Genomic DNA, 27,392 nt, shown 5'->3' with positions numbered 1-27,392 from the left:
TCAAGTTCACCATTTAATGTCTATAGTCACATGCATACTTGCTTACAGCAGTTTCTTTTTTGAAATTGTCTAACAATGTACATGAATGACCCCAAAAAGACAAGTGTTTACAGGATCCCTTTTCGAAATCGGCCTGTACAGTCACGTCAAGACACCAGCGCAAGGCGGTCACCATAAAAACACAGCGTCCAATAGTTCAGCGCCAAAAGTCCGTCAAGGAGGGAAGTGTCCGGTTCTTACAGCTTCCACATTCGTTGACTATAAGCCCAGGAGCATTCAATCTTTCCAATTTAGGAATGCTCTAAATAAAATTTGACCCATTTCCACATCCTATTGAACTCAAACAGTAGCAGCCAGAAATGCATATCTCTCCGTCCTTATTTACAACGAGACATTTACAGGAGAAAATAAGCCTTGCTGGTGAATTTTTGAATTACTGGACAAACATAAGCTCCTGTTTTGAAAGATATGTATTAGGGCTGCATGATCCTGGGAGAAAAACAGCTTACAATTGAGATCACATTTTTCTCTGGGATGATTTCTGTCCAGAAATACACTCCTCACAAAAAGGGACATTCAGGTAAAATTTCAGAATGAACCTAAAATGCACTCCAGTGTAACCTTTACAACTTAAGTTGACCTTTTCTGAACTTTTTGAATCCACACATCCAGTTGTTCAATGTTTCACTACTTTTTGCACAACTTCCTGTTCTCTGACAAGGAGCTCCATCCATCAATCTTCTGTGGCGCTTATCCTCACTAGGGTGCCTGAGGACTGTTTAAATACCAATTCTAATTGCAGCAGGAAATGTGTTTGTCCATTCACGGATCACACTTGTGAATTTTTGTGAGTAGTGTACAGTGGACCAGCATTGGTGACCAAACACAGTCGTACATTTTTTATCAAAATACTTGTTCACTCATGGGAAGTACTGCCTTGATGTGCTTTTAATCTCTATAATTAGGATGTTTTTGGTCAAAAACCCATCTGATTTACCCTAAACTGGTGGTTATTTACAAATATGTGGTAATGAATTACATGTCAGCCTCATGAGTTTAACATTTACAGTTATTCACACATGACAAACCAACAAGAGATTATACACATGGATACTAATACGCTCCAAGGTATGCTGTGGAAGTGTGCGCGTGGGCTTCCCAGCATGCCTTGCGGGTTGTAAATACTAGTACTCTTTTGCATTTATTTGTGTGAATGCGTTCATTTCTATGCCAGCAGAGTCCATTGCTTCTTTCCACGTGTGACTTGGCATTTGGGTCGATGTTTGTTGGCTTTGTTCGTGTTGTAACGGTGCAGATGTCAAACTCAAGCAAATTGATGTTGTATACAGAAGGGCCTAGACATAACAGCATAAGCCAAGTTTAATAAGAGTGTCAAAAATAGACACTTTTATGGGCACCTCACTTACTCAGGTTTTTTTTGCCATTCGTGGATGATCTCGGAAATTAACCCGCACAAAAAGCAGGGATCTAATGTATCAGTAAAACTTCTTTCTGCACGAGTTATGGAAATGTCAAGCTGTACAATATGTTGGGTTCAGTGGCCACCATGAATTTCAATATACTTTCTTTTTAAAGATACAGCTCCATGTTCAGGGCCATGTGCTTACATTTTAAAGCCCTCCTTGGCTCCAAATTACACTTTTTTTCACCCTAAAAATATAACACCACCACCAGCTAGCATATGCTACCAATAGTGGTTTCAGAAAACATGTCGATATTCTTCACAAGTACGAGTTAAACTGAATGACATTTGTTGTTCGGCTGAAAAGGGGGAGTGGCATGAATGGCTGTCACACACTCACGGCTCGTGCACAGGCACATGCACGTAGTGTGTGCGCACATGCACATACAAGCGGTCTCAAAGAGGGCGGGATATAGTAAATTCCAGCTAGTGCCCCCATTGCAATACCGAACCATGACAGACAGCACCTAGAAAAAAAACAATGTTCTTTCTCCCCTTCTTCATGCGAGGACAGGGGACGGGGGAAAAGACTGAAAATAATACACCATGGCACGCTCACCGAGATTGAAATTGTGTGTGTAGCCCCGATATGTGTAAACTAACTGACCATGTAGTCGTTTTCCAAGTTTTGTTGGAAGATTCAACAATGATTCACCACAATTGCTGTTAAAATGACATTTTTTTGCAAACCTTTTGGCATACGACTCAATTAAAAATGCATTTTATGTAACAGCCTTAAATAAATACGGTAAATCAAAACCAACGGCTCACTGCAACGCTTTTTTTTTTTTTAAATGAAAGACGACCACATTATAAAAAGTGTTCTTACCCTGTGGACAGCCAAGCCGAAGCAGACGAGATAATGCTGTTTATTCACTGTTGTAGGTTGCTTACGCAGATGTATTTATAGCAGTCCAGACACAAAGCCTCCGCAGTGCTGATCCAGGGTCAGGGTCGTGTGACCTTTGACCCTGGCTCATGGTGGCATATGTTGTAATTTTATAGACGAGCAGTACCACAGCACACAGTCACTGGCTTTGAAGAGAGTAAATGTCACCTGAATATCGGCCTACGCTTGCTCGCAAGGAAGCCGATGATGATTGATTAATACGTTGGGATAATAAGGAACGCTTTAAATTAATGGGAGTGCCCTTTGATCACATTAACAGCTGGTATATTGAAACATGCATCCATACATTTTCTATTCCTCTTACCCTCATTACGGTCGTGGGTGAGCTGGAGTCTATCCCAGCTGAATTTTAGGGGCGAGAGGTGAGGTACACTATGGAATGGTCTCCAAACGATCACATACAGACAACCATTCACTCTAGCATTCACACATATGGAAAATTTAGGGCAGGGATGTCCAAAGTGCGGCCCGCGGGGTCATTTGCGGCCTGTGGCCGTTTTATTGGCCCACGGCACATTCTAAAAAAAAAAAAAAAAATCTGACAGTAAAACTTTAACAAAATAAAAAAAAACAGCAAAAATGGAAAAATCAGCAGTAATTTTACAAGAATAAAGTCAAAATACGAGAAAAAAAGTTGTAATCTAATAACAAAAAGGCGTAATTTCCCGAGAATAACGTCATAATATTGTGAGGGAAAATAATGTCATTTCAGTAGCATAAAGTTGAAATATTAAAAAAATTATTGTTTGTAAGTCGTAATAGGAAAAACAAACAAAATAACAAATGAAATGAAATGTCTCCAGACCGTGAGGCCACCACCGTGCAGCCCCATATTATAATAAATAATATAATAATCACCAAACATACTGTACAATTATTCATGTCAAGTGATTTTTTTCATGACTGATGCAGAGAGCAACACTCCCACGTGTGTTGTTTCTCAGAGGAGGGAAGAAGGAAGGAAGGAGGGAAGGAGAGAAGGAAGGCTAAGTGTATTTTTCTAAAGGCCAAGTAGTGCTAAAGATGAGCGAAAGATGGATGAGAAGTTGAGAGCGTACGTGAGCAGCATCAAAATGGACAGGAATATTGACAAAGTGCAGCAAATCATTAAAATGTGTAAATATTAATGAGTGAGTTTTTGGCTAGCCAAACGTTGAGGCAGTAAAGCCTGCTTCTAGTTCATAGTGCACCTATATACTGTGCTTTATGGTAAAACATACAATAACCAAAAAGATGCAAAAGAATCCGCAACCAGCTTAGCAATAAATGTAATCATAAGACTGCCTTAATTGTCGGATTTGTCTTTCTATATTAATGATAAAGCAACTATCCATTTGGAGTTCCAATCTTCACGGGTGTATCCCGCCTTTTGTTCGAAGTCAGCTGCAATAGGGTCCAGCTCAGCCGTAAAGCGCACGAGGAAGAGCGATATAGAAATTGGATGGATTAAGTGTACATTTGGTGCGGTGCTGAAACGCGACACCCCACACCGGCTAAGCTAAACCTCCATCCCGACCTCTTTTTCAACATTCATATCTTACCAAAATTGTTAATACAAATAAAGAGGTTTAACTTAGCTCAATTTAAGACAGCCAGCAGCCGGTTAGTCGTGGGTAAGCTAATGGATCCAAATCGACACCAAAGGCAGTATCAGTATCGGTTCGATACTAGCATGTCGGGTTCAATATTTATTAGTTCCACAAGTATTAGTTTCCACAAATAACTGATTTTTTTGTTGTGTTGTTAAAATAGATTGCATAGTTACATTGTTCAAAAACTCCATGGAAACGGGGCAAAAAAAAAAATTGAATGACAGCCAATAGTAGTTTTTGATTTGTTTACCTATTTTGTACTATTGCCGTTATTTTGCTCGCACAATTGTGTGTAATAAAAGGGAATAATTGTATTATCAATCAATCATTCAGTGATCTTGAAATGACACTTGGCAGTATCACCTACCCCAACTGGTTAGCTTCCTCTGCTACTACGCAAGTTAGCATTAATGTGGCCAAGGGGCGAAACTCCCACAAGTGTAGTTTAATCCACGGAAGGTCCACTTGTTGAGCACTCAGAGGAGCTACTGTTCCTTCTCTTGTCTTTGTCTTTTATAAACCTAACATTTGGCAAGTACAAATACATTAGAATAGCACAATAATTAGCAACTGTTGTTGCTGTGCCATATGTTTAGTCAACACAACACCTCCTCACTCAACAGGGGCTCTGTGCAGCAAGAGACCTGGACTATTGCTATCAATCATGGTGTAAGGGGGAGGAATTGGTGCATTTGTTTTGTTCAAATTGTGTGTCATGTGCCAAACTCCGTTGGTTGTTTAGACACATCTCAAGAGGAGGCGTTGAAATGACTAAGTTGTTGCAAAATGTTCAGATGTGTGACAAGTGTCACTTGCGCCGAAATGAATTTGAAAATGCGCCCCCTCCAAAGCCATCACCGGTCCTAATTATTCCCAAAACCTCTTTAGTCGGACCACTCATTCTCATCGAGCTCGGAGTCATCGTCAGACTCGCTGTACTCCACGGCGATGCGGCGCGACAAGATGGTGGCCACGTCGTTGCCGACGGGCTCCCGCTTGGCCTCCTGCTCCCTCTGCTCCTGCACCTTCCTCAGCTGGATGCCTGTGGAGAAGCAGACAGAGCGTCTGATATCTAGGAAGAGGTTTATCGTCACGCTCTGCTTTTCAAACCTACCCCTACGTATGGCAGCCAGTAGGTCGGAGCGTGCGTCGCTCATGGGGATCATCCCCAGCATGGTGGCCTTCCTTGTAGGGGGCGCGGCCTCCACCCCTGCCTGCCCGACGACGGCGTGTGTAGGGGAGGCGTGAGCCTGGTGACCCACGGGGCCCCCAGGTGGGGGAGGTGGCGGGGCGGCCGGCGGCACCCCAGAAGGTGGGTGGGCGGGTGAGGGGACGTAGTTGACGGGAGGAGGAGGAGGCGAGGGGGAGTAAGGACGGGATAGGGCGGAGGAGGTGGGTGGCACGGCGGAGGGTGGGCCCGGGGTGTGATCGAAGGCCGTCTGGGCCGAGGGGATGCTTGGTGGAGGAGGGGGAGGTGCAGGAGGGATATAGTACTCTGGAATGGTGGTAGGCTGGCCACTGCAGAAACACATTTTAATAAGATACTTGACATTGTATTGCTGTATCTGTGATGCACAGAGAGTTGTAGTATCGTATTTCTGACATTTCAAACATTTAGTCAGAGCTGCTGCAGTATGAACATCTCTGTGATTATTCCACATTACAATTTCTATCAAGTGTTCTACATACCCATGGCCGGCCCGGTAATCCTTAATTGACTGCTGCCTCGGCCCGTTGACAGTCAGATCCCCCGCGGCCTGGTTAGCGTGACCTGATGGGGTCCTTCCCAAGGAGGCTACATGGCGCCCACCAGCGGCAGCCCCTCCCGCTCCCTGAGGCTGGTTGGCCGGCCTGAGGCCGCGATCCAGCGACTGGGTCTGAGTGGCTGCGCCCAGGTGATCCCTGGTGTGGTGGTCGATGGGGTGGCCCATGTTGGCGGTCTGGGTAGCGGGGTGGTTGGGACTGGTGAGGTAAGAGTAGGACGCCTATTAGTTAACATTTACTTGGCTTTTAGATTCTAAACAGCTCTTTTTACAGACCAGAGTTAGCTAGTTTTTTCATACCTGACAGTTTCGACTGCTAAATTGCAGTCTTCCTCAGAGTGAGCAAGTCAGTAGTCAAAACTGTCAGGTACAAAAAACTAGCTAACTCTGGTCTGTAAAAAGAGCTGTTTAGCATGTATGAATGTTAAACCAAATGAACCTCACTGGAGTAAGGACTTATGGATATTGGATTTCACAGCGCCAACATTTTTATACCGCTCTTCGACTCCTGAGCTCTCCAGAGTACCATAGTCTATACACCACCCAGCGAGGCAGAAGTGCTCTCACGTTGACAATGTAAACATAGATTAGGAAGGCATGGAAGAATACAAGCTAAGCTCAAGCTAACACCGCACACTCTCCTTACTGAGAATTTTCTTCGCTAATGTGCGGTCTTTACTGAATAAAATGGACGGGTTACGTTTTCCCATAATGCATTCCAATGTGTTGACAAGCTCGTTTTGAGTGCACTGATAGCTGGTGATTTGCTCCTGCCAAAGAAAGAGCTACCGTTTCCTCACTGACTTGCGAGTGGCACAGTATTGAAATGATTAGTAGAAGTTCTGAAGTAAAGGAGATGCCATAAGAACATAGCCACATACTAGCCGCACCGCTGTATAAGCCACAGGGTTCAAAATTTAAGAAAAAAGTAGCATCTTATACACAGGAAAGTAATCTCCATTCAAATTGACTCTACATTATGATTTATTAAGTTATGATAATCATGTGAAGATGTTGAAGACGAACTTATATAACGTTATCTACTTAGACATTTGCTAGATACAGGTAGCTGCATAGCCAGGTGACTCCAACACTGAGGTAATTTATCACTCAGACAACTCGCACTATGGGATGCACAGCTCGACAGAACACCGACAATCCCTGGTAGAAGTTACGTAATGCTTGAAGTTACTAGCAGAAATCTTTCCCTTCAAGCGCCAAAACTGCGACAAGCAACATTGCTGAATTGAACAAGCCTCAGAGACAAATATGATGCCTCATGTAGTTTCTATTTTACACAAAGAGATGGCGGACATATGTAACTTCAATCTGAGCGTCATTTGTGGGCTTGTTTCTATGCAAAGTTCAGGAGTGAATTTGAACTTGTGTGCTGGTGGCAGCGAGTCCGCTCGCCATGACAGTCCAAAAGCGGCACATTTTGGAGCAGATGCTTTGCTTCATCATGTTCGGGGTGGCAGGAGGGGAAGCCTCAGTGGAAACTGCTCAAAGCTTGCTCTTCTACAGCTCAGAAGACGAATGTGAGATTCTCAGCTCAGCCTCATTTCAGTTTCTATTTTGTCTAAAAATGTTTCTCAAGGAGAAATAGGTGAGACATGCGGTGCGTCAAAACACCGCAAATGAGGATGGGGGGTAGCAGGAATGTTATAAAACTGCCGAAATAGCAGCAATCGCGATAGAATCTGCGGCAGAAAATACACTAATAGTAGAGGAGGCAGCAGTGGTGTTCAAGATTGGATTAAGTCGGCTAAGTCCCCACTGAAGGCTCTGTGTGGTGATAAAACAACAAAACATCCAAACTTTGCACACATTTGTGTGCAAATACAGCATATTGTGTTAGATTTGTTGAAATCCTGAGCTTTCGGTGGTTACGTTTACAAATAACACTTACAATAAACATGGATTATAAATTCCTAAACTCACATGATCCAATGTTGTTGAAAAAATAAGCCTCAAACCATTGCAACTTTTGCAGCATCTTTTTGAAAAACCTGCCGCGAAATCAAGGCATTTTATGCCAAAACATTCACCAAAAAAGCCTGTGATCCTGAGGGACCTCTGGCACTAATTTAAAATTGGTGAAAAATAGTGGACCTTGCAGGAATCAATGGAGAGGGCAGCATATTAGCAACTTACCTGCTGTCAGGTGACAAGGAGCCCTCAGGAGACATGCCGTGGTAAGGTGAGGGAGTGAGCCTGGCATCGGGTCTGAACTCCTTGTCGTAGGCCAGCACGTTCCACTCCTGACGCCGGTTACGAGCCTTACGCACCTTCAAGAAGCAAGATAGAGATGATGTGCGGTTTTCATGATAACGCCTCGACATTAGCTTTCACGCTGAGTCACTAACCTTCTTGACCTCTCGGCCCGGGTCCTCCACCTGCTTCTGCTGCTCCTAGTGGACAATGAGAGAATGACAACAGTAAAGTCCATTATTAGTGATCCTTTTTGTGGTGTGGGAGGATAACAGGACCATCTCACCAGGTCCTGAGACACATAGAGCCAACTACACACACACAACTATCTACACACTTTTCAACTCTGAATAACACACACAGGCTAGCAAGCAACACAAAACACAAGCATGACGCGTGTGTGCACGTTCTACTCGTGACAGTGTGTATGTGTATGTGGGGTGAGGGATTAGGGGGAGAGTTCAGGGGTCGGGGTTGTCTTACAGAGATGGACAGGGGGCTCCTGGGTGGGGCCTGTCTGGAGTGGGGTCTGTCGGGATGGGCCGGACAGCCCTATGGACACATGGGAGAGAGACAAGCTGGTGTGTTAGACCAAGAAGAGGTGGGAAGAAGGAAGGAAAGATGGAAGGAAAGAAGGAAGGGTAAATGTATTTTTTGAAAGGCCAAGTGGTACTAAAGATGAGCGAAAGATTAATGAGGAGTTGAGAGAGAAAGGGCATGTGAGCAGCATCAAAATGAACAGAAATATTGACAAAGCGCAGCAAACAGCAGAAGTTGGTCAAGACTCTTTTTTTTAACCTATGAATTATCATTAAAATGTGTCAATAGTAATCAGTGACAGGTTTTGACAAGTATCGCCATCAAAAGGTTGAGGCAGTCAAGTCCAGTTCTATTTCATAGTGCACCATTATACTGTGCTTTATGGTAAAACATATAATAAAGAAAAAGATGCAAAAGAAGCACTACATGAATTCCTATCATGTGATCAATCCAAACTGCATACATTGCATCATCATACATTACATTATGTATAGTTTAAATTAAGTGTTGCACTTTGCTGCCATGGATGGTTGTTTCCTTCCTTATGGTTTTGTGGTGTGTTCAAGTCCATCAAGCTACCTTGTTGATGCCTGACCGACCACTGCTGTAATCAAACGGCACATGAGCGCAGTCCAATAAACAGGCAGGAAATTAAAACAGCAACCAAAATACAGCTTCAGTATTTTCATAACAAATATCCAGTTGTTTCGCAAACACACACCCACACTCCAAATGTGACCAGCAGGAATCTGGACGCACCTTCTGGCGCCTCTTCTCCTTACGCTTGTCCTCCGTCGCCTGCAACATTTTCTCCTTCCACAGGTTGAAGAAGTAGGACGGGTCCGTGTAGAACTTGAGGGCGTCCTTCTTGTCATCCCTGGAGAGAGAGATGGATGGATGGATGGATGAATGGAGGCACGCTCGAAAGAGTCTTATTTATAAGAATTCAAGTAGTGACCTATAGGGGCTGAGTATGTTGAGCGGAGGAGGTTTGTCGCAGCGATGGTACATCTCCACCACAGGGTTGGGCACCGACGTCCTGGACACCACCTGCTGGTCCTGGATAGTACTGCTCTTGAAGGCCTTCCTCATGTTAATGTCCTGCAGGGAGACTGCAGGAGACACCAATCACATACAAAAACGTAGCATTAAGGAGTCAGAAAGGAAAACTGTCTCGTGATAATAAATAAATTAATCACACGATAAAATCAAATTAACTCGATAATTTTGCCGGCCCCCCATATATTGCCATGTGCATGGATGTCTGTTTTCCTCCTGTCATGCCTCCAATCAGGCAGGAGGAAGGGTTCACTCTGTGTATTGGTTCAGCACCTACACGCTTCATAGAATAATGGACTGACACCTCTTGTCATACAGTTGTATTATCTTGTCATACTTTATCTGTGTGCGTGGTTGGAGGGGGGGGGGGGGGGGGCGCTAGCGTACACACAGTAAAAGAGTGGAGCCTTGTGAGGAACAATGCAAGGTAACGTAATAGAAATTAGGAGGGGAAAAAATAATATCCAAATGCCACAACCCCCGTATGGGACTATTAATGAGCAAGGTGAGACCATCAACATGGATGGGCCAGGATGCCGAATTTATTCGAAAGCGGTAGCAACATAAATGGCAACAAAACGAACTTGCCCACCTTTCCCCATTTGGGAAAAAAACTACACATCGAGATGCAGAGCCTCCCTTCTATCAACACTGTCTGAGTCAACACTCACTGAGACGCTTGGTCGGTAAAGTATACAAACGTTTTAAAAGTAGATACAAAGTAGATACAAACGGAACACTGCAAAACTGTGTGCGTTTGCAGAAAGTGTTTGCAAAATAAATGCTACCCTTTAAAACAGTTGAAACGTCAGCATTTCAAGAAATGCTGCAAACGTTTGACAGGCAGAACCAATTGCCTGTGAGATACATGTCACAAACACCAATTCCGCAACTTTACAGTGTGAAAGATGACATATTAAAGAAAATATTATTATGATATATTATTATGTATAGTATCATCACAGTGGTTTATATGGTCTCAAAAAAAATTCAAATAATATCATTAAGCGTTAATTTGTGGGACAATAAACATTTCCAAACGCACCTGCATTGTTTTGTGACTCACTTAAATAAAAAAGTTTTTTTCGCAGTCATATATTTTCCTTGTACCCCGCCTCTCTCCCAAAGTCAGCTGGGATAGGCTCCAGCATACCCGCGACCCTAGTGAGGATAAGCGGCATAGAAGATGGATGGGTGGATGGATATTTTCCTTGTACGATTCTAAAAATTAACATTAAAATCTCAATTGGTCTCGTTCTTGTGGACCTTATATCTCATGCATCGTCTCCTTGTGAGAGACGGGTGTCTTGTGACACCACAACTGATAAATGATCAAACTTACAGCTCCCACATAGCTGACAAGTGAGGAAGACAACATGTTTCCACGTTTGATGCTCATAACACTTTTGCATAATAGGGACCTCTAAAGTCATGCTTCCTGCCCAGCATAAGCTGTACAGGTGTATGGAATCTGATGCTGAAAGCCACTCTGGGAATCTGCAAGTGTATGGGTGTGTGTGTGTGTGTGTGTGTGTGTGTGTGTGAGGGCGGATATGTGTGTCAAATCCTTTGACTATAAAGGAGATTTCACACTTGTGCAACACTGTCCAGGCACGACCAGATGGCCACACTCACACACACACGACAATAAGGTTAAACCCTGCCCGTGTAACATATGCTCCCACCACTGTGGTGTGTGTGCATGTGTGTCTGTGTGTGTGATGTTGTGGAGACATTAATCTGTTCATTAGCAGGCAAAACCAATCTGGATGTTTAAATTTAGCAATGAAGGGAAGTCATGTGGTGTGCTCTTTGATCATGTCTTCCTTAGCCTCCCTGCCGGCAGCCACACGAACACTCCTCTACGTAAAGTGATGCAGCTTTCATTCAGACACATCTTCAAAAAGACCCCTGTTAGATGCACACACACGCACACCCCACACACACGCACACACACCTTCCTCCACGGTGGAGTCAAGCTGTGTGACCTTGACCGCCAGCTGGTCCACACGCTCCTGCAGACTGCTCATCCTCAGGTAGAAGCTGTTGGCTTCGTTGAACAGCTCTCCAAAAATATCCTCAGCATGGCGGCCTGCACAAATAAACACACAAACACACACATTTGGAAGGGGTCCATCCTGTCTTACATAAGTGTCTCGCTGCATGGTGAACACCAAAAATCTTGCTTTCCTGAGTCCACAAGAGGGAGCTTGTCACTAAATGCTTAGAAACATTACGTTCACTATAACATTGTGTGTATTGAAGGAGTTTTACCTCTACCAAAGTTTATGGGATTGGATCCAGATTAGGCAGCAATGTAAGTGTAACCGGAAGAAGTCTTCAATTCCATGTTGGTACTCACTCAGGCCGCCCAGCTGTTTGATGATGGCTGCCAGTGTGCTGTTGGTGACGCACTCCAGCTCGCTGGTTACGCCATCTGGCAGCGCCCCGCGACACAGGTGCCGGGGCTCAATGTTCCTCTTCACCAGCGGCATGATGCTCCTGGAGTCACATGACCACACACATACACCAATGTGTGTGAAGCAAACACGTGAGATGAAACCACTGGGCTTCTCTCAATGTGGGAGCCAGTTGTTGTTTTCGGGCATCCATTCAGTCACACGTGCGCCTTTATGAGGTGCAATTATGAAACAACTTCGCGTGTTTGTGAATGTGTGTGCGAAACATTGCTCTAGCTGTGTTAAATCTAGAAATAATCCAACACATCAGCCGTGATATCAAAGAAAAAATATCACTTAGCGTTTAATTTCTCACATATTTCTTCTACCTGCATTCATTTATAATAAGTCAGACCAGTGATACGTGTGACATGATGAAAACACACACAGACACACACACATTGTTACTGATAACAATGGCATATAGTCGTTGCACACACACATCTTCAGGTCACATGCAGGACAAAGTGAACCTACACAGTTTGCAATTAGCATTTACAGTAAATGAATAGTTTTTGTATCAAATGTGCTCCACACGAGTACATGTCCAAGTACAGAGTCATGGTACACACATACATATCTTAACATACATACATGCATGGCATACACACACATCTCCTAGTACAGATTTATGGTACACATACACACGTCAATTAGGCATTTAAGGCACATATACTGAACATGTCCAAGTGTACATCGATGGCACACACACGTCCATATACAAATCCATAGTACAAACACATACGTGTCCAAGTATACGTTCATGGTACACACATACATGTCCACGTATTAATCCATAGGATACACACACATACTGTACATATCCTAGTAAAGATTCATGGTACACACACACACACTCATGCACATATGCACAAACACACATATAACTTAACATACAGTCATAGTACATGTTACACACATACTACACATTCACACGTCATCTATAGCCCTTTCCACCGCATGGAACCTTTGTATTGTCATCATCTTTCACTCTGTTGTAAAGTTTTGAAATTGCCATTAGTGACATGTATTTTCTTGCAGGCAATTTGTACTGTCTGTCAAACTTTTGCAGCATTTCTCGAAATGCTGGCTTTTAAACTTTATTAGAGGGTGGTATTTCTTTACGATGTGCCGTTTGTTTTGTCAGCCAAATGTCTCACTGAGTGTTGACTATCGGGACAAAGGCTCGTTGCATCTCGCGGTGCAGTTTTTATCCCCTCATACGCGCTGCCGGACCAAGCTCTTCAGCTGCTTTACAACTACAGAAATCCCCCACAACAACCAAGGCAGTAATTTTGTGGCCAGGATCTTTGCTACCCTGTGTGAACGACTTGACATGTAAAAGACACGCACAACGCAGCAGAAGCTCGCCATCCTAAACACAAACCACCAGCACAACTGAGAAGGCACATTCCGCTGGGGCTGATGGCCTACGGTTCAGGATTGCTGGAGGCCAAGGTCAAGCTCAGTTAGAGAAAGCTGGTATGAGGCAGAAGAGGAACTATTATTCATGGCGGAAGAGGCCGGACTTGGGTGTACACGATATAACAGAAGAAGGGACTAAATTAAGTTTAATAAAGCACTCAAAAGCGATTGAAAGAGCATCGGGGGCTGTGTCTCTCCTTGACCACAAGCGCGGCATTACAGTATTTACAGAGGAATATATTCAGTGGGACTTTGAGGCGTCGACTCAAAACAAATGAGTCTGTAGCTCTGCTTCTTCAAACTCCTTCCAGACATATTCAATTGTTACACTGTAAATATGTGATGTACGCTAATGTAACGTATGCATTTTCAAAATTAACCAAAATATTACCATTACTAGGGATCCAGACTGCGACTAAATGGTCACATTTGCCACTAAAATTTTAGGTATTGCGAGTAAACTTATCTACTTGCGCATGTGCGACCAATTAAATTGTTTGTTTTTTAAAAAAGGTTAACATATCTACACTATGCAGATGTAAACTAGTTCCCTCTTTTGCATGTGTGTACTACAGGAGTGGAGTACTCGTTCTGCACACATGCCAGTCTCCACGCCGGAGTGTAAACTGGAATTAATAGTGACCAAGTGGGTCATGATTGTGTAAAAATTGCTAAATGTTCGCTGTATGCACATTGCTAGTAGCTGTTCAAGCTAATTTGTGTCCATGTTCAGTGGTTGTTGCCTTTAGCTGTTCAATTTAATGCGTCCATGTTCAGTGGTAACTTGAGCTACAATCTAAATTGTTGACAACTATGTCTAATATTAGTGGCTATTTAAGACATAAAGTTCAGTACATATGAATTGAGTAAGCCGAACAGTTGTACTTTGTGATGTAAAAAAGTAGCCATCACACTGCGGCAACCCGTATTGTTTCTGTGTAAACTGCTAGCCATTAAGGTCAAGATGCTTGTCTTAAATTGAATAGAGGGCAACAGTTGTGTCTGGCAGTTAATTGTTTTGCGTAATCACTTCAACTGAGACGTAGTTGATAGCACAATGTGGCTCGCTAATGCATATTTGCTGGTGAGACACTGAGACATGTTGCCAGGTTTAGCAAAAGAAACATGCAACTAGCTCTCTGAAAACAAGGCCAAAACAACACGGAACTTGGGAATTTGCAAGCATCTTTACAAAACAACAAGGCCAAAGTTGCTTCTAAAAAGCAAATCTGGCAACGCTGGTGCTTTGTTTATACAGTATATGATGTAACGGGTCAACTGGAAAAGCCAAACATTTACCAGCACTGAAAGAATAAGCACCATCTAGCGTTTTGGGAGGCACAAAGCATGTGACCAATAATCGCAGTGGAGATCACTGTGAGGCGTGAAAAATGGCGCATGGAAAGGTACTGACTGCACTGCAAATTCTGCTGTCGCCAATATACACTATGCGGGGAAAACAAAACTTGCTGATAATCCTGGCACGACACAATTAAACTTTGAGCAAACACAGTGCCAGTCTGAAACATAAAATTTGCCATGCCCTGTGTAAATATACATACTACTACTACTACTACGAAATATACTACTACTATGTCTACCGTAGGCCAAGTTCTACAGCCAGTAAGCTGTTTATTATGTTTTGTCAAGAATAAAGTAATTGTGGAAATGTAAAATGTGAATTGAAAACATGACAGTTTCGGCAATTACCATAAATTCCGGCGTATAACCTGCACTGCTGTATAAGTCACACCCAATAAATTTAGAGAAAAAAAACAGATTTATACATACATAAGCTGCACCGGTATATAAGTGTCCACGTCATAAAATGGCATATTGTGGTGCGCACAAGTCCATGAGGACCAGTCAGCCAATCAAGAGCTGTGAAAAAACTCACAACGAGCTTGTCAAACCATTGAAAATTGCAGAAGGTCATCACTCACGGTTTCATCATGCAAACAACATTAAACTCATCACACAGCAACTTAACACTCAAACTCAAATGTACCTCAGAAATATACAAACATGTGCCAGTATGAGTTAAAAAAAACCAAACACATTTTTAAGTTTTCCCATAATGCAGCACATTTCAGAAAACAATACTGCCTCTGTCCACTAGAGGGAGCCATAAGACCAAGCCCAAAGCCCAGAGGGAGGCTGACATCATTGCAGCGCCCCAATGAATGCATTGCTCAGACATAATGCCTTATGGGAAACATATTTTTTTTAAATTGTAAACTCATATTGGTACATGTTTGTATATTGTCAGGTGCACCTTTTGGGGGAAACAGCAAAAGTGGCCGCTATAGGCAGGTGGCTGTTATGGACAGGTTGGCGGCCATTTTGAATTTGTGCACGCACATGTTAACATGTCTGTGATTAGAAGCTTGTTGTTTGCAGATACATATAATTATACTGTTGCATGTTGACCAGTAGAGGGCAATGTGGGACTGTGGATAAAAGTTGTAAAGAACTACTAGGTTAATAAACCGCTGTTAATAAAGCAATTAAAGTGTGGATCTTGTGAATGATTGTGACTGAGCTAGGACTCAGTAATTAAAGTCTACACACGACAGCTTCATGGCTTTTTCGTGCATGAAGCTTCTGCTTGAGTCTGCATTTTGGCCGCTATACGTGGTCAGATATTGACCAAGGGATACAAAATGGGTGCCCGCTGGCCGCGTTAGACAGGTGACCGCTATACACAGGGTCTATAACACGTACATTTTCTGCGGGGGAATTTGTCAGTGGCCGTTATAGGCAGGTGGCCGTTCTATACAGGTGGTCGCTAAGACAGGTTTGACTGTATACTACTTTTCAAAAGTAAACAATCTTTTGTGAAGGTTGAAAATAACCCTGTAAGAAATTCATAGTAAAAAAAAAGTGACAAAAAGTTCATATCATTAAACAATTCATTGAGAAGGTCAGACATTTCATCCAAAAAGAATTCTGGTTAGCGCCCTCATTTAAACCATGCAAACTTTAATGACCCTGCCTTTTAAAAATATCGAAATCGAGAATCGTTAGGAAGCGGAATTGAAACGAGGAATCACAATCGGAACCGGAATCGTTCAAATTCAAACAATGCCTAATCATGATAAGCACACAAATACTTGTCCAGGCATAAATTCATGGCATACAGACCTACATGTTCAAGTATGTTGATACCATCATGGTAGACGCACAACTTATCCATGTCCAAGTATACACATGCAGTATGTCCAAGTACACATTCATTTCCATGTACACCTAAGGTCTTTGCTACACTACACACAATATACATGCACTATATCCTAGGTCCTCAATATGCAGCCTGCAGGCCACATCTGGCCCATCAAAGCATTTTATTCAGCCCACCAAAGATCACCCGAATTATGTAAACCATTCAGTCTAACATGAGAGCTGCTTGTTTATGCAGTACTTCTTCTGCCCTGCAGGGGGCAAAAGCAAGGCGTACGCATTATGACTCACATTTAAACAAATACACTATCAATTCTAAAGAGAACACACACACCCCTTTAAGCAGGAAAACATATGTAAAGTTATTATTATTATTTTTGTTTTGTTTTCATGTCCAGATACAGGTAAGTGTCAAATGCAATTACTGATCGCGGGGGTTTTGGGAATGTTGGGCTTTTATGTGGGGCTTAGGGATGGAGCAGGACGCGCTGTGGCCGCCGCGGGTGGGCTTAGCCTTCTCTGGGTTCTGGATGGGCAAGTCTGGCTGTTCTCTGTCAGGAGGCTGAGATTCCAACAGCCTGCTGGTGGCACTCTGGGCTTGCGGCTGCTTCATTCTGGGGCCTTTGTGAATCATGCATATTGAATACAGGGAGTGAACAAATACCTTACTTATTGCTGTGATATGGAAAGGAGATATAATTATATCAGCTCTGCTTCTTCCTTGTCCCTTTTCAGGCATGCTGAATTGTGAAACTGTAAATATAAGATGTAATTGAATGTAACCTTTTATGCATGTTTGAAATAAACCAACTAAACTCAAATAAACCAAAAGTAGACTGGACTTTTAACAGCGACTAGACTGAAAAATATGTATTTACCGAAAATAAATTGGACTTAACAGCGACTACACTAAAAAATATGTATTTACTGAAAATGCAGTGGAAAAGCTGATGTATTTTCTTTGAAATAAACGTTGTTTCAAAGGAATAAAACCTGCGGAGGCACTTTCAGAAGAAATAACAAAACTTCGATGTAGTCCATCCCCTCGGTTTGGATACACGCACAGAGAAATCAAAAACTTTGAAAGACAACTACGAGCGAAGCCAGACCATTCACCAATGCAGAGATGAATTTGAAAAACTAAAGCAATTTATCTGATGCACTTTTATTGTTATTTGAAATCCTACTGTGTTGCAGCTTATTTATGTTTGCACTTTTAATTTACTTTAAATACTGCTGTGATGCTACTTATTTTTATTTGAGACACGTTTGTTTTCGTTCTTCCCTATATCATGGAGATATGTCAACAAAATGAGTGGGATTGAAGCACAGAAGGAAGGAATGCACGGACAAGGAAGGAGCATGGCAGGGTTGTCATGGCAACACACTGACAGGTCCCCAGGAGAAGTGAAACTGTGAAAATAGAACGACGCAGACGGCTAAGAGGAGGATGGCCAGACAAATGGATGGATGGATAGATAGGAGGAGAAATGGGCAGATGGCTTGACGAACATGTGGATGAATGGATGGATGGCTGATGAATGCATGAATAAATTCAGGGATGCACGGATTGCTGGACGGACGGATGGATGGATGATGGTAGTGAACTTTAAACTGGAACTCATCATCGTAATCATGATGATCAGAGTGTTGTGCAGACAAGCCACATAGCAGACGTGGACGGGCTGGCTAATGCTAATGCTCTTAATGTGCCGTCTGCTCTGCCCTTACCCTCCTTTTCGTCCTCTCTTGCTATAGCAATCCGTGAAAATTAGCTCTACACGTTGCTAATGGGAGCAACAAGCCCTGCAGATTCTTGATGACATAATTAGATAATAAACTGTCGATTTTCTTCTTTAAAGTGGCACTCTGGAACAATAGCTCACATCATCAAATCAAGCAAGATTTGTGTTTGTCCAAACTTTGAACAGTGGCATTAGCGTCCATGCTGGGGCTGACACAACATTGGACCCATCTAGGTTGGTTGTGTCACAGTCTTTTATATTTTGGTTTTTATTTTGTTTTGTCCCCCTTGTGCTCCTTGTGTCTTACCCTGACCTTTGTGTCTCCGCCACTCATCTCTCTCCTTACTCTCGTGTCGAGTCCAGATGTGTCATGTTGTATAATTAGTATTTAGTTACTTGTTTTGCTGTCTAGTATTTGTCTCGCTGCTGTGCATCTTGTGGTGGCAAATCTGCTCCATGCTAGCTGTAGTGTCCTAGCTCCTTGCATGACCTTTGTGTTTTGGACATTGCAAACTTTAATTGTGCATTTTGGATCCTGGGTTTCCCCAGTGCTTTTAGATTGCACTTTTTTTTGTATTACATTCTACTGTTGTCTCTCCCCGCTTCTCTTCATTTGGGTCCATCTCGCCTTGCCACCATACCTCAACAAGGTCCAATCATATGATGGACGACTAGAGGAGGCCAGCCCCTGCTAGTCTGGAATTGCTAGTGTAGCACCAATATAATATTCAAACCTATTACTTGCAGAATTTCTTTTTTTTTTTTTTTACAACAACAAATGATTGCTTATGGTTGCTTTAAAGCAGTGGTTCTCAATTATTTTTTGTCATGTCCCCCACTGGGGGACAGAAATGTTTTCGCGCCCCTCAACTTGTAATATCTATTTATTTGTACTGAACAGACTGAACAAGAAACGGAAACCAGTGAAATGCAACAAAATGGAGAGCCGTGCAGCATACAAGCGTATTCAACAATCAAATTGCATACTGAGTGTGATAAATTCATGCATATTCATATGAGTCCTCTCTGCCTCTCCCGCCCCTCCGACAGTTCACCGCGACCCCCCAGGGGTGCCTGCCCCGCTATTTGAGAAGCTCTGCTTTAAAGTCACATAAATCGAGCTTGTGCTTTTTTTTTTATTATTATTAAATATATAATTCTGCCATGGCATCAAAACGGAGCAAGATCATTCCAAAACCCAACCCCCACAGCATTATCACCTCCTTCTGGCCTTCTTTGTCATCTCTACCTCCCCCCTTCGTGATTCTCTTTCATGCTGCTGAAAATGATCCCAATTACAATTAGCAGGCACCCCCAAACACATCAAAAAACACTAATAACTAATTATGCAGTTCACTTCAGCATATGTCTTACCACTGTGCTAATTCCACTGACCCACTCCACACAAAGTAAAAGTGAATTAATACACGGGAAACAACCACCTAGCTAACTATTCAAACGTAACTTTATTTTTTTCAGTGTCTCTGCTGATGTTCAGTAAACAGGATGAATGCAGTTTGTGTGTGTCCCCTCCCCTCGGCCCACTGCAACCCTGTCCCTCACAATTAAATGTGTTGGCCTCAGCGGGACTGCAACAAGTCATCCGTGACCGCGCTCGGGGGGCCAAACTGGGTCTACTGGTGTGGCCGGAGGGTGGAGGCATGAGGGACTGGGATGCCTTGTGTCCCAGTTTGCCATGTCCCCTGTCTGAAGTGGGTTGGCAGAGAATGAGGCAAGACAAGCGGGCAGGAGCTAGAATGTTATCTGGAAAAAGGCTAGTGGCTGGAGCAAACAGCAGGATAATAAATGGCTACAAAATGATGAGTATCATTTCAAGTGCTTGTAGGACACATTTGTCTACATTCAGTGCTCTCCAAAAGTACTGGAACATTGGGGTCAATTGCTTTACTTTTGCTGTAAACTGGGTTTGACATCAAACATTGAATATGAGACCAGGGAGCAACATTTCAGCTTGTATGCCAGGTATTTATGTCTGGATCAGATCTACAACTTAGACAATAGCCACTTTTGTCTGAACCCACTAATTTTTCATGGGAGCAAAAGTATTGGAACATGTGACTGACGGGTGTGTTTTGATGCCCATGTGTGTCCTAACCCATTACTTATTCAATCAATGAATAGTACGAGTGTCACAAGGGTTTAGAGAAGAGGACAGCCAGAAAGGATGTGTGAACTATGGCATTGCTACTGTGAATGATAATACTCGTAATATGGACGTGGCAGTGCACAAGTCAGGATTGGAACCACACATTAAGTGCTTTACGTAAACCTTACTGTACAGTCCTACCTGCACTTGGCATTCCCAGCGTCACTCACTCCTGACATGTGACCGTTTTTTTCATCAGAGTTGCCGCCGTGTTAATGTCCAAGCAGAAGCTGTAGTAATGCTACATTTGATCAAAATTACTTAAGATTTGCCCGATTAAAACACGATCGCTGCATAAGACTTATATCAAAACATGTGATAGTAAAGGCTAATACGGACCACCTTCCTGGTATGACACTGTAATTATGGAAACTGTAGTTCTTTGAGCGTAAACACAAAGCTAATTACTGCAATCTGCAATCTATTTTACATGTTACATCAACCTAAATCAGGAGTAGCAGCTACAACTGCTGTCATCATTTTAAATGTTATACATTTTTGTTTCTGTTACAATTTGTGGAAAGAAGTTCAACAGTTCAATGTGTCTTACTTTGGTCATGCATGCAAAGTTGTAAACTATTTAAAAAAGTACTTACATTGTTGTGTGATTCGGTTAAATAAAAAAAGTCTGTTTTACCAATTCTACATTTTATCATTGTAGTTCTCTTAAAAGTAATGGTAAATGTTAAAATATCGTGTCGCCTTGTTCTTGTGAACCCAATATCGTGTATTGTCTCGTGAGTTTAGTGTATCTTGACACCCCTAATAAATAGCACTGAATGGCTACGTTCAGTTTCAGATTGGGTCGGATAGGTTTTGCCTGTGCAGACTCCAAAAACAACAATTGTAAATGTGAGAGAAGATGAAAATGAATCAGAACCACTGCATAAACATTGGTCATTGCCAGTACAACCACTTAGAACAGGGTTCGGAAACCCCTGGCTCCGGTGCCACAAAGTGCTGTGCAGCCTCCTTGTTGCGGATCCCTTCGCTGAGCGCGGTTGATTTTTTTTTTTTACTCCGAAGTAGGGGAAATGTGAAAATGTGAAAATCGCCACGTTGGCAACATTGGGCTGCACATGAAATTGGAAGGAAGGGGAAGCCATTCACAGATGGAGAATACATGAACAAATCTTTCATATAGAAATATCAGGCCATCTATTCTCCAAATTAAAAAATAAACAGGAAATTCTTCAGAAAATGAAAGAATGCCTCGCTCTGCAAAGACAGTATAGGACAGGACCAATATAATGGTCAACACTGATATGCAGATATGTGAACTCTAATGAGCTTTTTTATGTTCAAGTTGGCTATATTTTGTTTTAATTTTACATATACAGTCCTGATCAAAATCTTAAGACCAGTTGAAAAATTGCTAGAATTTGCATTTTGCACATTTGGATCTTAATGAGGTTTTAAGTAGAGCTACAATATGCAAAAACAAGAAGAGGGAGTGAGACAAAAAGCACTTTGAAAAAGTAATTTATTGAAAACAACAATTAAACTGAAATAGGCTGTTTAAGACCACAGGCTATAAAAGCCAAAATCTGCTCAAAATGTTCATTTTCTGTCAGGCATTCACACTGAAGCTTTCTCTTTCTCTTTTTGAACGTGGTCGAGCTGCATAAGCAAGGCCTCTCGCAGCGTGCCATTGCTGCTGAGGTTGGGTGCAATTAAATCAGTCATTCTACATTTTTTGAAAGATCCTGAGCATTATGGAACAAAAAAGTGAAGCGGTAGACACAAACAAAAAATGAATTCAAAGACCTCGTCTCCTTCAACGCCACAAAACTGCCCGTTTAGACTTTGCCGTTTAGACTTTGCCATCAAACATGGGACATTGAAAGGTGGAAAAAAGTTTTATTCTCTGATGAGAAAAAATTTTACCTTCCAACGTTACTGGCATGACAAGGAGATCCCACCTGAGATGTTTTCTTCACAGTGGAGGGGGTCCATCATGATCTGGGGTGCTTTTTCATTCAGTGGAACACTGGAGCTTCAGGTGGTGCAGGGTCGTCAAACGGCGGAGGCTTATGTGCAGATGTTGCAGCGGGCATCCCTCATGACTGAGGGCCCTCGTCTGTGTGGTAACAGCTGGGTTTTTCAACAGGACAACGCTGCAGTTCACAATGCTCGCTTGACCAAGGACTTCTTCAGGGAGAATAACATCACTCTTTTGCACCATCCTGCATGTTCCCCTCATTTAAATCCCATACAGAACATTTGGGGATGGATGGCAAGGGAAGTTTATAAAAATGTCCATCAGTTCCAGACAGTTGATGCCCTTCGTGAAGCCATCTTCACCACTTGGAGCAATGTTCCCACTAGCCTCCTGGAAACACTCACATCAAGCATGCCCAGAACAATTTTTTAAGTGATTAACAAGAACGGTGGAGCTACTCTTTGCTGAGTCCTACTGAGAACATTTTTTGTTCTGGTTTTGTTATTTTCTGAGCAATGGTCTTTTGATCAGCTAATAAACAGCCTATTTCAGTTTGTTGTTTTCAATAAATGAATTTCTCCAAGTGCTTTTTGTCTCACTCCCCCTTCTTGCTTTTGCATATTGTAGCTCTACTTAAAACCTCATTAAGATCCAAATGTGCAAAATACAAATTCGAGCAATTTTTCAACTGGTCTTAAGATTTTGATCAGGAGTGTATATGGGAAGCATTCAAAAAGGCTTGTACAGTTAAGTGTTTAACTTATTTCAGAGTAGGCCTACACATGCACACCACACTTCTAGTTTGTTGAATTTTTGTTGTTGTAACAGGTAACATCTAAAAAAAGATTAAAATTTTTACAAGTTTATAAGCTGTGTAATGTTTTCCGGCCTCCAGACAATTTTTTTTTACTGGCAGAGGAGGCAAAATGACTCTTTTGATGGTAAAGGTTGCCGACCCCAGACTTAGAATGTCCTGAGGAAGAAAGAAACCATTCGAACAGGTAGACCAAGGAAAATATCAGCAGGTGATGACAGAAACATTGTGAGAGCTGTAAAGAAAGACCCTAAAACAACGGCTACTGACATCAGCAACAACCTGCAGAGGACAGGAGTGAAGTTATCACTATCAACTGATCATAGAAGACTTCATGAACAAAAGTACAATGGCTAGCCCAGAAGATGCAAACCACTCATTAACAAGAACAATAGGAAGGTCAGACTGGAATTTGCCAAAAAAGTACAGAGATGAGCCTCAAAAATAATGATGAAAAACCGACCAAATGGTTTTAGTCAATAGCAAAGATAAAGGAATTGGGCTCACTCTTCCAATACTTCTGGATGGCACTGTAAACGCTTTAAGCACACAGCGTGAGATGTAGAAGAATTTACAGCATCACACAGCACATTGGAACCCCAAATAGCTCAAAAGAAATTCACTCAGACTGAATAGATGGCTGGCAGGGAAGGACAAAATGTCAAAAATTACATTTTTTAAATGGAGCAGCTGTGCTTCAAAGGTTATCTTTACCTCAGTGATGAAAATATACAGATCCTCCAAGCTGGTCACTTTGTGTTAAGCACAGCTGTGTTTCAGTACACACACTTCCACAGCATTTAGTGGGCATATGTGTGTTCCAATGAGAAGTACCACAAAATGCAGAGCGCCGTCATTGCCTGGATATCGCACTCAACATGCAAATGGCGAGTGTGCAAATCTTTGCCAAATTGGCCACGCAGCAGAAGAGGAGGGACTAACTCAAATGGTCGGAATTCACAATCAAAAAGCAGAGAATACGAAGAAGAGGAAGCTTACGAATTTTGTGATGAGGGGGGTCACTACCTACAATCGCAGTGCTAACACAAAACGACAGCACAACATGTAACAGGTAAGCATCACACAGATGCCGTCCTAGACATTTACAGTATGTTCCACTGTATTTGAGACTTTCCAAAGTACTGCCTGCAAACTTTAGTTATGACCACCAGTGGGGAATATTGCTGTGTTCATTACTCAATCTCCAAATAAAAAATAAAATAAACATTAGGTCCATATAAAGCACTGAAGTTAATACATTCTAAAACAGATTAGTGGGTGAACAATCCAACGCTTGGTGAATCCAACGCTTGGTGAATTCTGTAAAGGACTCAAAGAATCTACGATTAGTTGACTATGGCCAAAATCTAACATATCGGATTTGATATGAAAATCCTTAGTTGAAGACAGCCCTAGATAATAATAATAATATATATTACATTGCCATTTACCCAGATTGGGATTTAAGCTACAGTCCCCTGTGCCAAGTGCCAACGTCATTACCCACTACACAAATCAGTCGTTTAAAAAAAAAACAACTCTTACATTATACATAAGTGCCAAATAGTGTATGTAAGTTCCTTACTGGCTGAAGTGCAAGCATAGTTCCAGCTTGTAGCTTTGTTTTACTTACTTGTCTTTGTGTATTTATTTTGGGCTGTCCAGGGAAGCCCCTTTTCAATTTATTGAAAAAGTCTAAAAAAAAGTTATATAAAAGGACAAATCTTTGTGTTTATATTAGCTATTAGTATCGACATTTTAGTTTTTTCTAGTTACGTTATGCCTTTTTGCTGTATTTTCCACTTAGGTTTTTGTTTACTGCATTTTTGCAATGGGCCACCGGCCTATGGAAGGCGAGCCACGGTCCAAAAATGGCCCCTGGGCCACAGAGCTGTAGCCAGGGAGTGCTCCAAGCGCTGCTTTCCTGGCTTTGTCACTGGAAAGGGGTTGCATGCTTGTAGAGGGTTTTACAGCTTTGACACCTTCATTGCACGGCACTGCTGCTGCACACTCAGAGGTGGATCTCCACTCCCGCTCGCTAGCGTGGCGGCTACTTCACCTTTATTGACCGCTTGTATTTAATTACTGAATAAATGCATGACGCAAGAAACACTTCCTGTCTTTCACTTCAATTACGCACCCCTGCTCGCTAAATATAGCGACAAAGTCGCTTAATTGTCAACACGGATCTTCTCTACACATGAGGTGTGTTATGAAGCGGCGCTACGGTGACCACAATACCATTATTAATGAAGCAAGACAACCACTCAACCCTTTACTTCCAAATACATTGTCATTGATATGCCTGACTTTCATTTCTGCAGGCAACTTCGAGCATTAGTGACTAACTTCCACTGGTGATTGCCAGTGCTTGTGAAGTTGGCGCCAGCTAAATGTAACAAGCATGAACAAAAAAGGTTTAAGTCACGTTAACGTGCAAATCACCCATCTCCACCCATTGCTAATAGTGCGTGTGTGACAGGGCCAGCACTCCTGATTCTGAAGGTCCTGGGCATATTACATAGATATGGCAACACATACAAATCGGATTAGACTAAAAAAAATCTAACATAGACATACACTCCTGGAAGCAGTGCAGCCAAGACACATGCTACTAAATGAAGGTAAGACACTGTTAGGAATAACTTAATAAAATTTCATGGAACAAATACTAGAATTTAAGATTTAAATGTAGGTCAGAGCTTTTTGAATTGGACCGTCCTCATCTGTTATCACAGGAGCATAAGAGTTTTCAGGAGGAAACAAGCGTTGACCCCTGCCGTCTTTCCTACACACACACACACATAGTTACCATGGCAACCGCAGACTAGAACATTCAAGGACTAGAGAGAAAGCACACACTGAATGGTGCACACACTTCCACGTACATGGTATATACACACGCCGAAGCATATATTCATGGTATATATATATATATATATATATATATATATATATATACACACACCCACACATACATGTCCAAGTACATATTCATGGTATACACACATGCATGTCCTCACATATATTCATGGTAGATACAGATTCCTTGTATACACACACACACACACATACTGTACATATCAAGGTATACAATCTAGGTAGACACTGACATGTCCAAGTAGACATCCAAGGTACACACACACACACGTCCAAGTATACATTCATGACATAAACACATCCATGTCCATGTATACATTGTACATTGTACACACTCACTCACACACACACACACACACGTACAGTCTTGCTGGGCCCAGCTAGACTGTACAGTCATGGTACACGCACACACGTTCACGGATAAAAACATTATACACACATGAACGTACGCGTAAATGTCTAAGTATATACAGTATTCAGGGTACAGACAAGCATATTAATGTATACATGATATTATTGGCAAACACACGCACACGTCCACGTCCACATGTCCAGGTATACACTGAATCATTATGTGCACTATTAGGGATCAAATGTGTGCGCGTGCTGCGGTGTTGACACGCGCGGTGGATCCCTGCCACGCACGCGCATTTGCTTTCCTTCGCAGCAAGCTCCTTTACCTGTCAATCACTGTGAGGAGTGCACGCTCGTGGGGACATTCGACGACGATCACGATCAGAGCCAAGTGTTTGCTAGGATGAATGAGGTGTGTGTGTATGTGTGCGTGTTGGGCGCGCAGTCACGTGCAGCTCGTTAAAGCGCTTTACCTGGCTTGTTGTGCTTCTTCACTCGTTCAGAAGCTTCCAGATGTCCTTTCTCCTTCTTCGCGGCTCATTTCACATGCTCCATATTTTGGAGGTTAGGTGGAAGGATGGATGGATGCGGAGGAGGAAGAGGAGGAGCCTTCTAAGAGAACAAATCGGTCTCCTTGCGTGGATTGAGTGGATGTGTGTCGTTTCCACGGCAGCCTCCGTCGACCTCACAAGCATCAAGTGCAACTTCAACAACACATTTCCGGTGTAAATTTCAGAACAAAGCACCAGTAGGGCAACAGTGTCGATTCGTTATGATACACAAACATCGTCCTCAGTGACATTGTTCTACAAACTATTACGACATTAGATACTGAACTATATACATGAAAGAAAATCGTCTTATTGTC

The 27,392-nt window shown here is 42.4% G+C and overlaps 1 protein-coding gene across 4 annotated transcripts; it reads right to left on the bottom strand.

The window, feature by feature from the left end:
- On the bottom strand, positions 1-27,212 carry zgc:109889 (uncharacterized protein LOC553542 homolog). Of its 4 annotated transcripts, XM_054752998.1 has the most exons (11): positions 26,998-27,212; positions 11,921-12,060; positions 11,516-11,650; positions 9,458-9,611; positions 9,259-9,376; positions 8,443-8,511; positions 8,115-8,159; positions 7,903-8,036; positions 5,675-5,947; positions 5,100-5,503; positions 1-5,027 (listed from the first exon to the last, which is right to left on the bottom strand). In XM_054752998.1, the coding sequence occupies exons 2-11, from the start codon at positions 12,051-12,053 to the stop codon at positions 4,870-4,872; spliced, it is 1,623 nt and encodes a 540-aa protein (XP_054608973.1). In that variant the 5' UTR covers positions 12,054-12,060; positions 26,998-27,212; the 3' UTR covers positions 1-4,869. The 4 variants fall into 4 exon arrangements, with proteins under 4 accessions (XP_054608973.1, XP_054608974.1, XP_054608975.1 ...); XM_054752999.1 differs by lacking the exon at positions 8,443-8,511; XM_054753000.1 differs by lacking the exon at positions 8,443-8,511 and having other exon boundaries at positions 8,115-8,153.
- Positions 27,213-27,392: the final 180 nt, after the last annotated feature.

Source organism: Dunckerocampus dactyliophorus, chromosome 15 (assembly GCF_027744805.1).
Source record: "Dunckerocampus dactyliophorus isolate RoL2022-P2 chromosome 15, RoL_Ddac_1.1, whole genome shotgun sequence".
Taxonomy (NCBI): Eukaryota; Metazoa; Chordata; class Actinopteri; order Syngnathiformes; family Syngnathidae; genus Dunckerocampus; species Dunckerocampus dactyliophorus.
This window is presented reverse-complemented; position numbering and strand designations above follow the sequence as displayed.